Genomic DNA, 14,325 nt, shown 5'->3' on the forward strand with positions numbered 1-14,325 from the left:
CCTAAAGCAAAAGCATAAAGTCTGAAATTGCACAAGTCAGCCAACAACTCAAACAGAGAGACAAGTAATGCTTCAGGACTGGGGTAAAGACTCACACCCAAGATCAGTCGCCTATCTTTCTCTTTTAAAATGCTAATTAACCTTTCATGCAATTCCATCACTTTCGTTTTTACTTCAGGTTATCAGCATTCGCAGAAATCTCACACTTGCATAAATATTTGTGGGATGCAGATTATATATTTGTTAAGTTAAAAAGTATACAAACAAGGCAGACAAGCCAGTCGATCATTAATAGGAAATTGAGGGGACAGTAGAACAATTACTTTGAATCAAATAATTTTACAGCGCAAGGGGAAACCACTGCTCCCAAGGACTACCCACTAGGCCCCATTCCACTTCCCTTTCAAATCTTTCTTCATATATTAATGTATATCCCTTTTAAAAGTTATTATTACATCTGCTTCCACCACTATTCCTGATAGGACAGTATGTGTCACAAGAACCCTCTACATAAACAAACTTCTTCTTACCTCCCTTTTCTTACAGTCATGCCCCAGTCACCAATTCACTGACCAGTGGAAATAGTTTTTCACAATTTACCTGATTAAATCCTTCTTAGCACCTTTTTATCCTTCTCTGTTAGTGTCTAACCTCTGTTCATAACTGAAACTCCTCATTCCTGTCACTACTGTCATCGTAAATCTCCTCTGTACCTACTTTATGATCTTGATATTCTTCCTAAAGTAGGGTACGCAGAACAGGAACCAAAATAATCAACTGTTGGCATTACTCCTGCTTTTATACGCTTATGCTCCTATTCATAAAATCTATGATTCCATATACATTTTCATTTAAAACTTTATCAACTTATCATCTGAATCCCTAATTCCCTCTGCTCTTCAAACTTTTAAACTTTTACCATTGCATGTTTTCTTTCCTTATTCTTCCTACTAAAATGCACCTAATTTTCTCTGCCTTAAAGTTCATCCAACATCCACCAAATCTCCCAACCCCTCTGTATTCTCCTGAAGTTTCTTATAGTTCTCTGCAGATTATCCATCCTCCCTTTTTTGCCCCTCAGTTTTGATATTGTTCCTTCCCCTCACTGGTCTAATTTATATTTTATATATTTACTTATTCTAAGAGCAATGGTCCTAATACTAACCACACCACCCCAGGAACACCTTTATTTACAACCCTCTAGTTCAAATAAAATCTATCACCAGTCACCTTCCTGTCCTGCAGCCAACTTCCCATCAATGCTGCCACAGTCTTTAAATACACAGACCTTAACCTTATCAATACGTTTCCAGTGCAGCACTACCAAATGCCTTTTGAAAATCTAATAGCCACAATATTTCCTTTATCAATATACTCAGTTAATTCCTCAAAAAACTGTATAAAATTTTCCAGACATAACTGCCTTTTACAAATCCATTTAGCCTGCCTATAACTTGCTCATCTCTTTCTAATGAATCTTATCCACACTACGCTGTCTAGTTACCTACTACCAATGTCAAGCAGACTGATCTATAGTTACCCAGTAATCCCTTTCTCCCTTCTTGAAGACAAATGCAATACTGGCAACGTTCCAGTTCTTTGGCACAGCTTTTCTATCCAAGATTGCAATCAGAGCTTCGCCAAATTCTTGTGGCATTGAAAGGTATGCACCATCAGGGCACATCAAGCCTTGTACTTGTTCCACTTTTGAGTTCAAAAGATTTTTTTCTGTGCCACTTCATTATTTCTAATTGTCTTTTCAAATTACTCTGTTTCCTCCACTTGTCACATTCATCTTTGAAAACTGAAGCAAAGGACTCATTTAAGAAAAGACTTTCTGCTTGTGCTGCAGTAGAATCTTTAAGAAATGCTAGCATCCCTTAGCTCCCAGTCCTACTCTAACTAAAGCTGTGCCTTTGTTAGTGCTATGATATCCTACCTACCAACACCGCGCACCCACCATGCACCCACCCCCACGCCAACAGCAATTTGCTCCTCTTGCTCAATAATTTTATTTAGAATATACTTTGGGCATTTACATACATGCAGCTTAATCCTGCCTCTATTTGTCTGTCATACTCTTTTTAATCCTTTTTTCTGTTTGTGCTTCAGTCCTTTCCAGTTTTTCTTTGCTCTTTGCTTCCCAGCCTTATTTCTCCCTTCTCCTGTGCCATATTAATTGAAGCCCTCCCCTACAATACGAATTTGCCCTCTCAATCAGGACACTTCCTCCACTGGCCGTGCGTCCCTGTGCTTAAATGACTGATCAGGAAAACCGGCAAAAGCAAACTACTGCCAAACAGGATTTCCTGCAAACACGCTGACAAGTGCATATCTTCTAATGTGCTTACAGGATCCAAAAGCAACACTGAAACCCACCCCCCCACCCACCCTGACCACCCCCCACCCCGCCCTCGGTTTCCCAGGTACCTCCCCACAGCTGCCTGGAAAGAAAGAACCATTAAAACTTCAGAACGGACTTCACACCAGCCTTATCAGTAAAAGAATTGGCAGTTCTTTTTGTCGAGTGTGCATCTTTTGTTTCTACAAGTAACAATTTAAATGGTACAGATCAATTTTGGCCAGGAATTTGATCTGCCCTAAATTTTAAGGGTCATGGAACAAAAACAAGGTTAACAAAGAGAGGCTATACAGTGCAGGCCGGCTGGCCTTCATGGTGATGAATAAAAATTCTCTCAGGCGAGGCTTTCAGTTGCCCAACTCAGCCAAGTAAAAGAAGCTCGTGAGTACAAATGCAAGGAAGTTATGCTAAATCTTTATAAATCACTGGTTAGGCCTCAGCGGGAGTAGCGTGTCCAATTGCGGGCAACACATTTTAGGAAGGATATAGAGGCCTTGGAGAGGGTTCACAGGAGATTTACTAGAACGGTACCAGGGATGTGGGACTTCAGTACGTAGAGAGACTGGAGAAGCTGGGATTGTTCTCCTTAGAGCACAGAAGATCAAGGGGAGATTTAATAGAGGTGTTCAAAATCATGAAGGGCTTTGACAGATTTAACAAGGAGAAGTTCCTTGCACTAGCGGGAGGGTCAGTAACCAGAGGACACAGATTTAAGAAGATCGGCGAAAGAATCAAAGGGAAGATGAGGAGAACCTTTCATTATGCTGTGAGTTGCTAAGATCTGGAATGCACTGTCTGAAAGAGTGATGAAAACAAATTCAATAGTAACTTTCAAAAGAAAATTGGATATATACCTGAAAGGGTAAAACTTACAGGGCAATGGGGAAAGAGCGGCAGAGTGGGACTAATTGGATAGCTCTTTCAAAGAACAGCACAGGCTCAATGGGATGAATGGCCTCCCTCTGTGCTGTACAATTCTATAGGAAGTAATCTCCATCACCAAAGGCCTGGCGGCTTCTGCCCAACTGTAATTTCAGCTCCACTCCACCATGAAGACAATAAGGCTGCTCAGACATCAATTTTTTTTTTTTTTACAGCCTTCAAATTAATTGCAGATGCAGAGTCCTGAAGTACACATACACAACTTGAATGCACCCCTGCCAATTACAGTGCCAAATTACAACCTGCTACTCATGATTGATTTCCACAGACAGTACAACCATCATGCAATCTTATAGCTTATTCCCAAAATAAATAGTTTGAGACTAGGTAATAAAAAGAGAAAAGCTGCAAATGCTGGAAATACACCAGAATTCATCAGATGCTGATCAGACTAGCCTGAAACATTATAGTCTGCTTCTTCTCTTGACAGGTGCCAACTGACCAATTTAAAAGTGCACATTTTACAGCAACTACACCAATGTACATTTGCAGCATTTTCTGTCTTTATGTTAAGGCAGGAAACCAACAAGATTCCATCTCCATGCAGAAGATGGACTGTAGCTGTGCAGCACCTCTCAGGGAATGCCAGGATGCAGGACCAGCCATGCAATGTACTATCACAATTGGGTCATTACTACAGGAGTGGGACCTCAAATGAACAAGAGGACGAGTCAGATCGGTAGACCTTTGCTAAAATCTCCTGGTCAGGTAGAATGGTGGTGAGGGGACAAGGACAGCAAAAACCTCTCTTTCTCAAGTAAGGAACGATGTGTTAGTGGCCAGGAAAGACAGAATAATAAAAATGTGTTAAAAAATGGAAGAGAAATTAGAACTACCTAATTGTAATAAGTGCTGGGCTGGGGACCACTGTATAACAAACAGGTTAGTCCCTGTTGGAGGCTTACTGTTGTGACAAAAATACCCATCAGCTCTCAGGTCTCCTTTTCATGTCCCAGAAAAACAAAAAATTAAATTTTCAAATTGATTCAACTTAAAATTGATTTTTTTTTAAACCAAAAAAACGTGCAATTTAAAAGTGCATATTTTACAGCAACTACACCAATGTAAAGTGCTTTCCTTTAAAAATAAATGTGTATATTTCTCATGCAGACATGCAAGATAGTTACAAAGGGATATGTCCTCTGCTTCACACGTACCTGCGGGGTCCTGTGCAGTTCGTAGAGGCTGAGCTGCCTGGTTTTACTCACCTGTGGGGTCCGGTGCAGTTCATAGAGGCTGAGCTCCCAGGTTTTACTGGGGTTCTGAGTATTCACTGGTGCTGCCATAGTGACAGTAGGTTTGTTTAAGTTTTATTTTCAAATGAACAAATGCTTCTGCACACCGTTCTGGCCTGCGAGAAAAAAAAAAGACAAGGACAAAAAGATAGCTTTAATCAAAGAAATTTTAAAGAAAAATCAATTGCAAAGTATAGCTAAGGGATAAGCAATGGTTAAAAAAGGGCACTCAGTGAGCTGGTCGTCCATCCTTCCCCAAAACTAATCACATAGCCTGCAATCTAACAGACACTCCCCAACCCACCCCAATTTTTGACAGATGAACAGTACCAGGCAAACACCACTTGGATGGCAAGACAGCCTAACTCAGTCCTCAAAGGCAACCAAGTGAAAGCAAAACTCAAACTCACTCAGTTTGGCACATGCCTAGTGGTGCAATAAGCCATGGAGGGGTAAAGTTAATCTTGATCGAATCATAGAATCATTATAGCACAGAAGGAGGCTATTCAGCCCATCCTGTCCATGCCGACTCCCTGCAGCTGCAATTGAGGATACTCCCACGACCCCACCTTTTCCCTATAGCCCTGCAAACATTTTCCTTTCAGAGTTCTTATCTAATTTTCTCTTGAAAGCCATGATTGAATCTGCCTCCACCATCCTTTCAGGCAGTGCTTTCCAGATTCTAACCACCCGCTGCGTAAAAAGAATTTTCCCCAAAATTCGCCATTGGTTCATCATCCAGTGATCCCTGCTACTGAAGTATATATGTGTAGGTTAACGTAGCTGGACAGGGCAAATTCCACTAATTTGCCTCCTCTGTAATCCCCAGTGGAGGCCTGATGACACGTTGTCTAGACTCACATAAGAAGTCTGGTCACTTCAGCAAGGTAAAGGAGGAAGACCAGCATCTATGGCACCAGAAGTCAATATGGGTTCAGTTGCACCAAGAGTGCAGGAATCATTACTGGACAGTGAAAAAAAAGGGCAGAATTCTCCGAGGCATAGCCCAGACATAGCAGCTGGCTTATTGGAAAACAGTGGGTATACAAACTATGATTTGCTAACCATCAATGGCAATGTGGCATGGAGATTCGAGAAATTCCGCATAGCATCTCACTCTGAGGAATTCTCTAAAAAAAAACTAATTTAAAAACTCAATAACATGAATACAGCACCACCATCCACATTATTCAATCAATCGACATACGGCCATGCTGAAGGATAATTCTGACAGTATAAGCAAATTTGGTCTGCTCTTAGTGACAAGAAACCACTTTAATATTAGAATTCTGCAGTGAAAATACAATGGGAACTGTATCTTATTAGTTTAATCTTACAACCAGTTCCCTTATTCTACCAATAGTCTATCCCTGTGTTCCTCATACAAATCCTCTGTTGCATCAATAGTTTCCCCCGTACTTTTCAGATTCCAAACTCTGTATACTTCTTGCACACATATCAAGATCATTTTACTGTACTTCCCCAGACCTGTCCAATCATTTAATGCTCTCTCTTCCCCCGTTGAAAAAAAAAGTGCATTGCCATAGCACGTTTCACAATATCAGGATGTTCCAAAGCTTTTTACGGCAATGGAGTACATGAAGTGTAGTCACTGTTGTTAAGTAAGAAATGCAGCAGCTAATTTGCGCACAGAAAGCTCCCACAAACAGCAATGTGATGACGATTAGATGTTTTTTGATTGAGAAATAAATATTGACCAGGACACCAGGAAGCACTCCCCTGCTCTTCTTCAAAATAAGTGGATTCAAAAGATTCCATGGCACTAAGAGGCCAGACGGGACCTCGGTTTAACATCTCAACTAAAGACAGCACATCCGACAGTGCAGCACTACCTCAGTACTGCACTGCAGCGCTAGCCTAGATTTTTGTGCCCAATTCTCTGGAGCTACAACCTGCTGACACAGAGAGAAAAGTGCTATCAACTGAGCCATGGCTAACATACATATAAAACCCCCTATTTTATTCAGGCATAACTCTTGCCCTTCAAGAGTTGACACTGCTAATGTCACTAACCGGCAAATAATTAGCAAGTGCCAATGCAAACCAGAAGCCCTTCATGACTGGATCTTCATTTAATGCCACGTGCTGCTCAGGGAATACCAAATCAAAGCAAGGATGTTTGGTACCTACCAAGTAATATCTTAACAGCCCTAATATTTGTGATAATAGTGGCTTCGCCAAAGGTGGGACGGGAGGTGTTGGTGAAACAGAGGTACAGGAGCGACTGTGACTGATACTCACACGCATTTATTGACCACACTACATCTGTGCATGCAAACGAAGTGCAGCCTCACTTGCAGCAAAATATCAGGGACAGTGGATTACACAATAACGGAGGCCTGCCAACTTTACTGGAAGGAGGCAATATTGTGCTGAGTCCAAAACCAGGAGAACCATTAAGAAGGCAAGGAAAAGATTTGATATAAAGAAAGCTCCCACTGTCAAGTGATTGCAACGGAAGTTGTGGTCTGCATGATACAGCAGGACATGCTGTTCAGTCAATAGAGTTCAAAGAATACTGCTGCAATAGCAACAGTTGGCAAGTATGGTTATGGGTCAGAATTAAAAGACTGAAGCAGTCACCTTCAAGGCATCTCGTAGAAACAGAAGACAGCCTTTCTGATAGGAGCGAGTTTGAAAAAATTAAGAGCTTCTGAAAGCTTAAAAATTATAGGAGCTTGCAACGTGAGATATCTGAGCTTTTAGCACGTATATAGCCAACAAACTTATTAAGAACTGAAAGAGGCCAGGTAAGCTTTCCTTCCCTGTGTACCCTGTGCACAAACCAGGACCAAAAGGAGCCATATTCCAATATAGTTAGGCAAAACAGCAATAGTCACTAAATATTTACCAGCCTAAATCAGCGTGCTATCATTTGCCACCATTCAACTTTATGCAGGACAAAGCCACATAGAATACAAGGCTGGCTACAATGATGTGAAATCCTCATGTTCCTGGCAACTGTGCGTGCTTCATTTTAGCACGACTGTAATATTTTTTCTGTACTCCTCATATAGATACCCATCAAATTTTGTTATTTACCCTCTCTGTGCAGATTCTCTATTCTCCCGGATTCCTCAGCACTTCCCACAAAAATGCTATTTTTATCAGATCTCCCTGTTTACAGATGTCTGGTTTTGTTAAATATGTGCACTTGCTGTACAGTTTTTCCATCAATTCTGATCTCACTATACTCTTTGCACTGCCTTGATAGATCCTTCTGCACTTCCTGTACACTTCTCCTTGGCTATACAATCTCCCTGTATTCCTTGTAGATATCTCTATCTCCCTGACTCGACCAGATCTCTTTATACTCCATGTTTAGGATGTTTCTTTCAGATCACTCAGTAACAGTTCCTTCTCAAAGCTGTGTCCTGCAAATACAGATCCCTTCCTGTATCAGTTGTGCTCTTTGTACTGATCATGTTTTCTGAGTTCTGTATTCCCTGTAGATATTCCTATTCTAGCAGATATCTGTGCTGCCCACACAATAGCCATTCATCCCAAATGAATATCTTAATATCACATTCTATTTCCACATTTGCATCTATAGTTTATCAACTGCTGCTGTTTCTCAGTCAGACATCAATATAGGTTTAGGAACACAAGTAGCCCATTCAACTGGGATAGCCATGGCAGCGCCATCTTTTTAATCCAACTCTCTACCTTTTTTCCATACCCCTAATATTATAACTTCCCAATATTTATCTCTCTGAAATACCTAACTGATTGAATCCATAACCTACTGGGCCTGTGTTTTCTAGATTCACAACCCTCTGCTTTAAATCATGCTACTATTGGCCCCAAGTAATGTTTTAGCTCCCACAACAGCCACCCTCTGAACAAGCCTGCCAATTTATAGCAAACTGTGAAGCTTTCAGCTGTATACTTATGACTGCTAAGATTTGGAATCAACTGCCCAAACATAGCTCACGCAAGACCCTTAATACCAAGTGAGGTAACTCACTTCCCATCAATCTGGGCTAGCCACAATGTCTGACCCATTTTACCACACAGTCTACTTTAGCTAATTTTCAACTTTATGCCCAAGTTAGTTGCTGCTTGGTTATAAAGCCCTATCAGTGTCCTTCCCACCCATACTTCTGGTTTGTAGCATGCACACTGTACTATGGTGATGCAACTAACATTTCAGTCAAAAAAAAATGGTAAACGAGAGAAATTTTCATTCATACAGGCATTTTGAAACATTTCCACAAGCATTCTAGTCCAAGCACAACTCTGGATGCATGAAATCTTTATACTTCAGACCACACAAACTGTGAAAAACACCCAGCAATTTACCTGGAGCGATCATTTTGAGCTAAGCAACACCATCAAAAGATATGGATGATTACAGGTCTCAGTGACAAGATCAAATATCACACAAAACTGAAGCATTGCCTGTAAGATTATAGCTTCCCAACACTCTAATTAAACCCAGTGACAACATTGTCTATTCTATCTACTTGCTGTTCACGTTGGCTGGATCCCAATTGCCAGTTTCTGATCTTGATGCTCACTTGCTAATCGTATCACAAATCAATCATGTACAGTTCCTACTTTTGCTTGAATCACATTTAGTATTCAGCCTAACCCCTGCCCCACATACACCTCTCACAGGGTTTCTATTCCAGCTTCTGTGCTGTATTCTTCCATCTAGATTGCACGGTGGTTGTTGAGCAACTCAGATCCAAATAGACGCACAGACCTCATGTCTCCACCCGTAGCTCCAAGCATTAATAGAGATACCTTTCAATGCATCTCCATTACAGAGCAATTACCTGCACTTTCATATACACATACACATTTACCCATCATTACCAAATGTGCTGGTACATTTTGAACCATACAGAACAAAAGATAAAGTGTTAATGTACTTCTTATTGGAAGAGGAGGGGTCAAAAGTAGCCCTTGAAAGCACAATTAACTTGGACACTCCTCACACATTCAGCAAACAGCTCAATCTCCATAGAACTGCACAGAAATGGCCACCAGTCTGTGGAGGCGTTTATTCCTTGATACAATTGCCCTAATCCCACATGCCTGCCTTGTTCCTATATCCCTTTATCCTCCGTCAACCACCAATCTAACCTATTCCTCCATGTTGACAGGGCCTTTGCTTCGATCTCTAACTCTATTTTACTCCACAGCCTCACCATCCTCTGTAAAGGCCCTGCTCTCTATGCACAATCCAAGGTATTTAGTGTATCTCATTTCACTCGTCTTCGCATTTCAGATCCCTCCACCCAACTCAGTCACTGTTATTCTGTCACACCCCGATCAAATCACAAAGTGTCAGGTTGACTCTTCAGTTGCAGCAGAACCAATGTTTGCAGCATTTGAATCCACAGGCAATTCTTTAGATTTTCACCAGCTACAATCTTCCAGAACTGTCTGCGGAAACCACAAACTGGTGGCAGTCAATGCAAAGAGACAGGGACAGTGTTAATGTTTCAGGGTGACAATGAAGTGTCATCGATCTGAAACATGAACTCTGTCCCTTTCACCACAGATGTCGTCAGTTCCAGCACTTTCTGCTTTTATTTCAGATTTTCCAGCAATCCGCAGTATGCTGCCTTTTTTTTTTAAATCAACGCAGTTGACTCTGGTACTTAATACAAGTTTACTAGACTAATACCTGGAATGAGCGGGCTGTCTTAGAAGGAAAGAATGGACAGGCTAGGCTTGTATCTGCTGGAATTTAGAAGATTAAGAGGCGACTTGATTGAAACATGCAAGATCCTGAGGGGTCTTGACAGGGTGGATGTGAAAAGGATGCTTCTCCTTGTGGGAGAATCTAGAACTAGGGGTCACCGTTTAAAAATAAGGCGCTACCCATTTAAGACAGATGAGGAGAATTTTTTTCTCCGAGGGTCGTGAGTCTTTGGAATTCTCTTCCTCAAAAGGCAGTGGAAGCAGAATCTTTGAATGTTTTTAAGGCAGAGGTAGACAGATTCTTGATAAGCAAGGGGTGGAAGGTTATCGGGGGTAGGTGGAAATGTAGAGTAATCAGTTCAGCCATGAACTTATTTAATGGCGAGCAGGCTCGAAGGGCCGAGTGGCCTACCCCCCTAATCCTGCTCCTAATTCGTATGTTTGTAAGTGTCTGGGCAGCCATCCTTCTTATAGAATCATGGAATGGTTACAGCACAGGAGGCTATTCAGCCCATCATGTCTACGTCAGCTCTCTGCAAGAGCGATTTAGTCTAGTCCCACTCCCCCACCCTTTCCCTGTAGCCTTGTAAATATTTTCCCTTCAGGTGCTTCACCAATTTTCTCTTGAAAGCCATGATTGAATCTGCCTTCACTATCCTTTCAGGCAGTGCTTTCCAGATCCTAACCACCCACTGCATAAAAAAAGTTTTTCCCCAAAAGTCACCGTTGGTTTTTTTTCAGCCCTTCCACCAATGAAAACAATTTCTACCTAATCCGTCTGACCCCTCATGATTTTTAAATACCTCTATCGAATCTCTTCTCAACCCTCTCTTCGCCAAGGAGAACAGCCCCTGCTTCACTAATCTACCCATGCAACTGAAGTCCCTCATCCGTGGAACCATTCTCATAAATCTTTTCTGCACCCACCCTAAAGCCTTCCATTTACGTGAGATGACGGACATGCCACAAATCCATTGGCGATGAGATAGTTTCACATGGTGCACTTTTGCTGACGACTGAAGAGACAAATCCATGAGAGGCAGATTCTACAAGTGCCACATAGGTGGTGGTTATCAGGTCTCATTGTGGGGTGCTGTTTAGTGCATTGGTGCCTGCTGTCAAGCTGCTGTAGCCACTGATTGTCATGGTGGTGCACATTGGCCCATAGGTAATATTGCCATTTCCCTCTGTCGTGTCTCCCATGTGTGAAAATCGATGTTTAGGGCCTTCCTATCATGCTTGCAAGCATCCTTGAAGCAGAGCTTTTCGTGTGTTTGACTGGTCTTCTGGCTCTAACTAATTCCCTATACAGGAGATTCTTGAAAATGCATCTGTCTTCCATCCTGCAAAGTCCCCTCTGCTTGATGAGTACTAGCACACTTGGGAGGCTTGCCTTTGCGAGGACTGTCTCATTCGGGATTTTGTCCTTCCACGAGATGCCGAGAATGCGGCGCAGACATCGAAAATGAAAACTGTTGAGCTCCCTTTCGCAGACTACAAAAAAGGAGCTGAGACACAGGCCTCAAGAACCAAGCATCCTGGTCTTAAGGGTCAGCTTGTTGTTTCTTAAAGCACATTGGCCAAAGGTGGTAGCGGCTGTCCCTGCGCTCCTGTCGAGCTCCCCACCAGGAGTCAGACTGTCTTTGACACCATGGACCCAAGATAGCGAAATCTGCTAACCACTTCTGGCAATGTGACGTGATCGAGGGCAGAGATGTAACACCTTGAAATTCCTAACTTGCCGCGCCCAGAATTGGGCACAATACCCCAGTTAAAGCAAAACCAGTATTTTATACATATTCACCATAACGCTGCAGCCCCAGTCTCTTCCCCTCCTACTCCAACTCCATATCTACACAGGATCGCAGCCGGCGCCCCTGTTACCTGCTCATCTCCCTCCCCAGGTCTGTCTTCACACACAGCAGCGCGCACGCGTCACCCGCACCTGTCCACGAGAAACAGACGCTCCTCCCCCTTTTCCTTTGTGACGTTCACACAGGTGGTGACGGTTCCCCGTCGTCCCCCACCGCGCGCCGCGTCACCATTCCACCCGTTGACGCGCGGCACGCGGGTCGCACCCACCCACCAATCAGAAGCCCCCGACCCGCCGCCGGGTTCCAAAGCGCGCGCTCCTGCGCACGCGTTCTGGCGGCGGCCGCCTCGCTCGTAGTTCGAGCTGCCCCTTACCTGCCTTCAGGTTACTGGGCCCTATCTCTAGGCTTTTACAGCCCTTACTCGTTACGTCCATTCACTTATATATCTATCTCACGCGGTACAGTCGGGTCTATCGTTTATGACTCTGTCCCCGATTCCTCACCTTCAGTTTATTTATTCGCTTATCTTTCTCTTCTTGGTGTTTTTTTTCTCTCTCCTCGCGCAGTCACAACAACGGCAAACTGACTCCGCCCCGCGTGTCAGATGCATCACTTCCGCTTCCGGTTTCAGCTGGTGCCGCCCCTCTCCCGGCAGATACGTGCTTCCGGTCTCAGCTGCAGCCACAGTGCCAGCCTTAAGGCGGCACCTGGCTCGCAGGGTCGGGCTGCGAGTTATCACTCTGTGCAAAAAAAATGATTTTGACATAATAGCGAGCAGGCGTGTTCTGTGAAATGTACGCGTTGTGGCTTTAAATAACAAAAGGTCGTTAGATTTAATGGTGCACACCTTTAAATCCCCAATGGTGCATCAAAAAGCCGAGTTCATTTCTGGGGTATTCAGTTTACTGTCACATCTGTGAGGTTATTTTTTTCTCCTTGGCACAATGGCAAAGAGTGGAGCATGTATTTAACTTCAGTTAACTCTTTAGAAAACTCTTCAGGGTGGTGCAGTGGTTAGCACCGCAGCCTCACAGCTCCAGCAACCTGGGTTCGATTCTGGGTACTGCCTGTGCGGAGTTTTCAAGTTCTCCCTGTGACCGCGTGGGTTTTCGCCTGGTGCTCCGGTTTCCTCCCACAGCCAAAGATATGCAGGTTGATAGGTAAATTGGCCATTATAAATTGCCCCTAGTATCGGTAGGTGGTAGGGAAAGGTGGGGATGTGGTAGGAATATGGGATTAATGTAGGATTAGTATAAATGGGTGGTTAATGGTTGACAAAGACTCGGTGGGCCGAAGGGCCTGTTTCAGTGCTGTATCTCTAAATAAAATAAAAAGGGCTCAGTGCATAAATGATTGAGTGACACTGAAATTAAAATCAGATACACAAATCTTTAAAAATAGGATAAAAAATTGATTTAAAAATTTCAGATCCCTGGCATTGCAAATAGGGGCATCACCTACAAGTGAAAAGCTACTGCGAAACCTATATAAATCATTGGTCAGACAGTAGTTAGAGTATTTTGTCCAGTATCGAATGCCTTAGAACAGGGTTGTCCAAGCTTTTCAGGCAGAGGGCCGCATTACGATTTTTGCTCAGCCCGGGGAGCAGGTGAGCAAATTTCAAAAGATAAAGGCATCAAAAAATTATCTTGCTAATAAAAACAACAAATGTGCATCTTTGTGAAGAAGTTTAAATGAGAAGACTAACTTTCTCGTCGCTGTATTGAAAACTGATTTAGTGGCATTCTTGGCATTGTTTTTGCTTGCATAAGTTGTCAATCTCTGCCCGCACACTTAATGTAGCGATGCAGAGTATTCTGGATAAAGTTTGATCTGTCAGGAGATACCTAGATTTCCCTTCCCCCCCCTCTCCCCGCACGCTCTGTGTGTGTGTGTGTGTCTCATTCTCTCTTCCCTTCCCACCTCTCTGTCCCTCTCCACCCCTCTCTCTGTATCTCTCCCGACCCAGTGTTTCCAATGTTCCCTGCTCAGTGTTGCCCACTCTCTCTATTCCCCTGTCTCTCCCTCTCTCACCCTTTCTCTATGTCCCCCTTTCTCTCTGTCTCTGTCTCTGTTCCTCTTTCTCTCTTTCTGTCCCCCCCCCTCTCTGTCCCTCCTCTCTCTCTGTTCCCCTTTCTCTCTCTCTCTCCCTCTCAATTCCACCCCTCTCCCTCTCTCCCCCTCTCTATCCCCCCTCTCTCTCACACTGTTGCAGAGAGTGGAACGATCAGCAGATGGTTGGTCAGTTCTTTTTAAAAATATCACACTGTCAGTTTCACAGCTGAAAACTGCTGAT

The 14,325-nt window shown here is 43.2% G+C and overlaps 1 protein-coding gene across 3 annotated transcripts in view; it reads right to left on the reverse strand.

Moving 5' to 3' along the window:
* Positions 1-12,622, reverse strand: part of LOC137346261 (E3 ubiquitin-protein ligase RING2-A-like) — a 29,897-nt gene extending 17,275 nt beyond the window's left edge. Inside the window, exons 1-2 of one of the 3 annotated variants that reach the window (XM_068009722.1) lie at positions 12,533-12,622; positions 4,513-4,655 (exon numbers count right to left, since the gene is read on the reverse strand). In XM_068009722.1, coding sequence (XP_067865823.1) covers positions 4,513-4,590 — 78 coding nt within the window. In that variant the 5' untranslated portion in view covers positions 4,591-4,655; positions 12,533-12,622. Of the gene's footprint in view, positions 1-4,461; positions 4,656-12,099; positions 12,187-12,532 lie in introns of those variants that run through there. The other 2 variants (XM_068009720.1, XM_068009721.1) reach the window with 2 other exon arrangements.
* Positions 12,623-14,325: the final 1,703 nt, after the last annotated feature.

Source organism: Heterodontus francisci, chromosome 29 (assembly GCF_036365525.1).
Source record: "Heterodontus francisci isolate sHetFra1 chromosome 29, sHetFra1.hap1, whole genome shotgun sequence".
Classification (NCBI taxonomy): Eukaryota; Metazoa; Chordata; class Chondrichthyes; order Heterodontiformes; family Heterodontidae; genus Heterodontus; species Heterodontus francisci.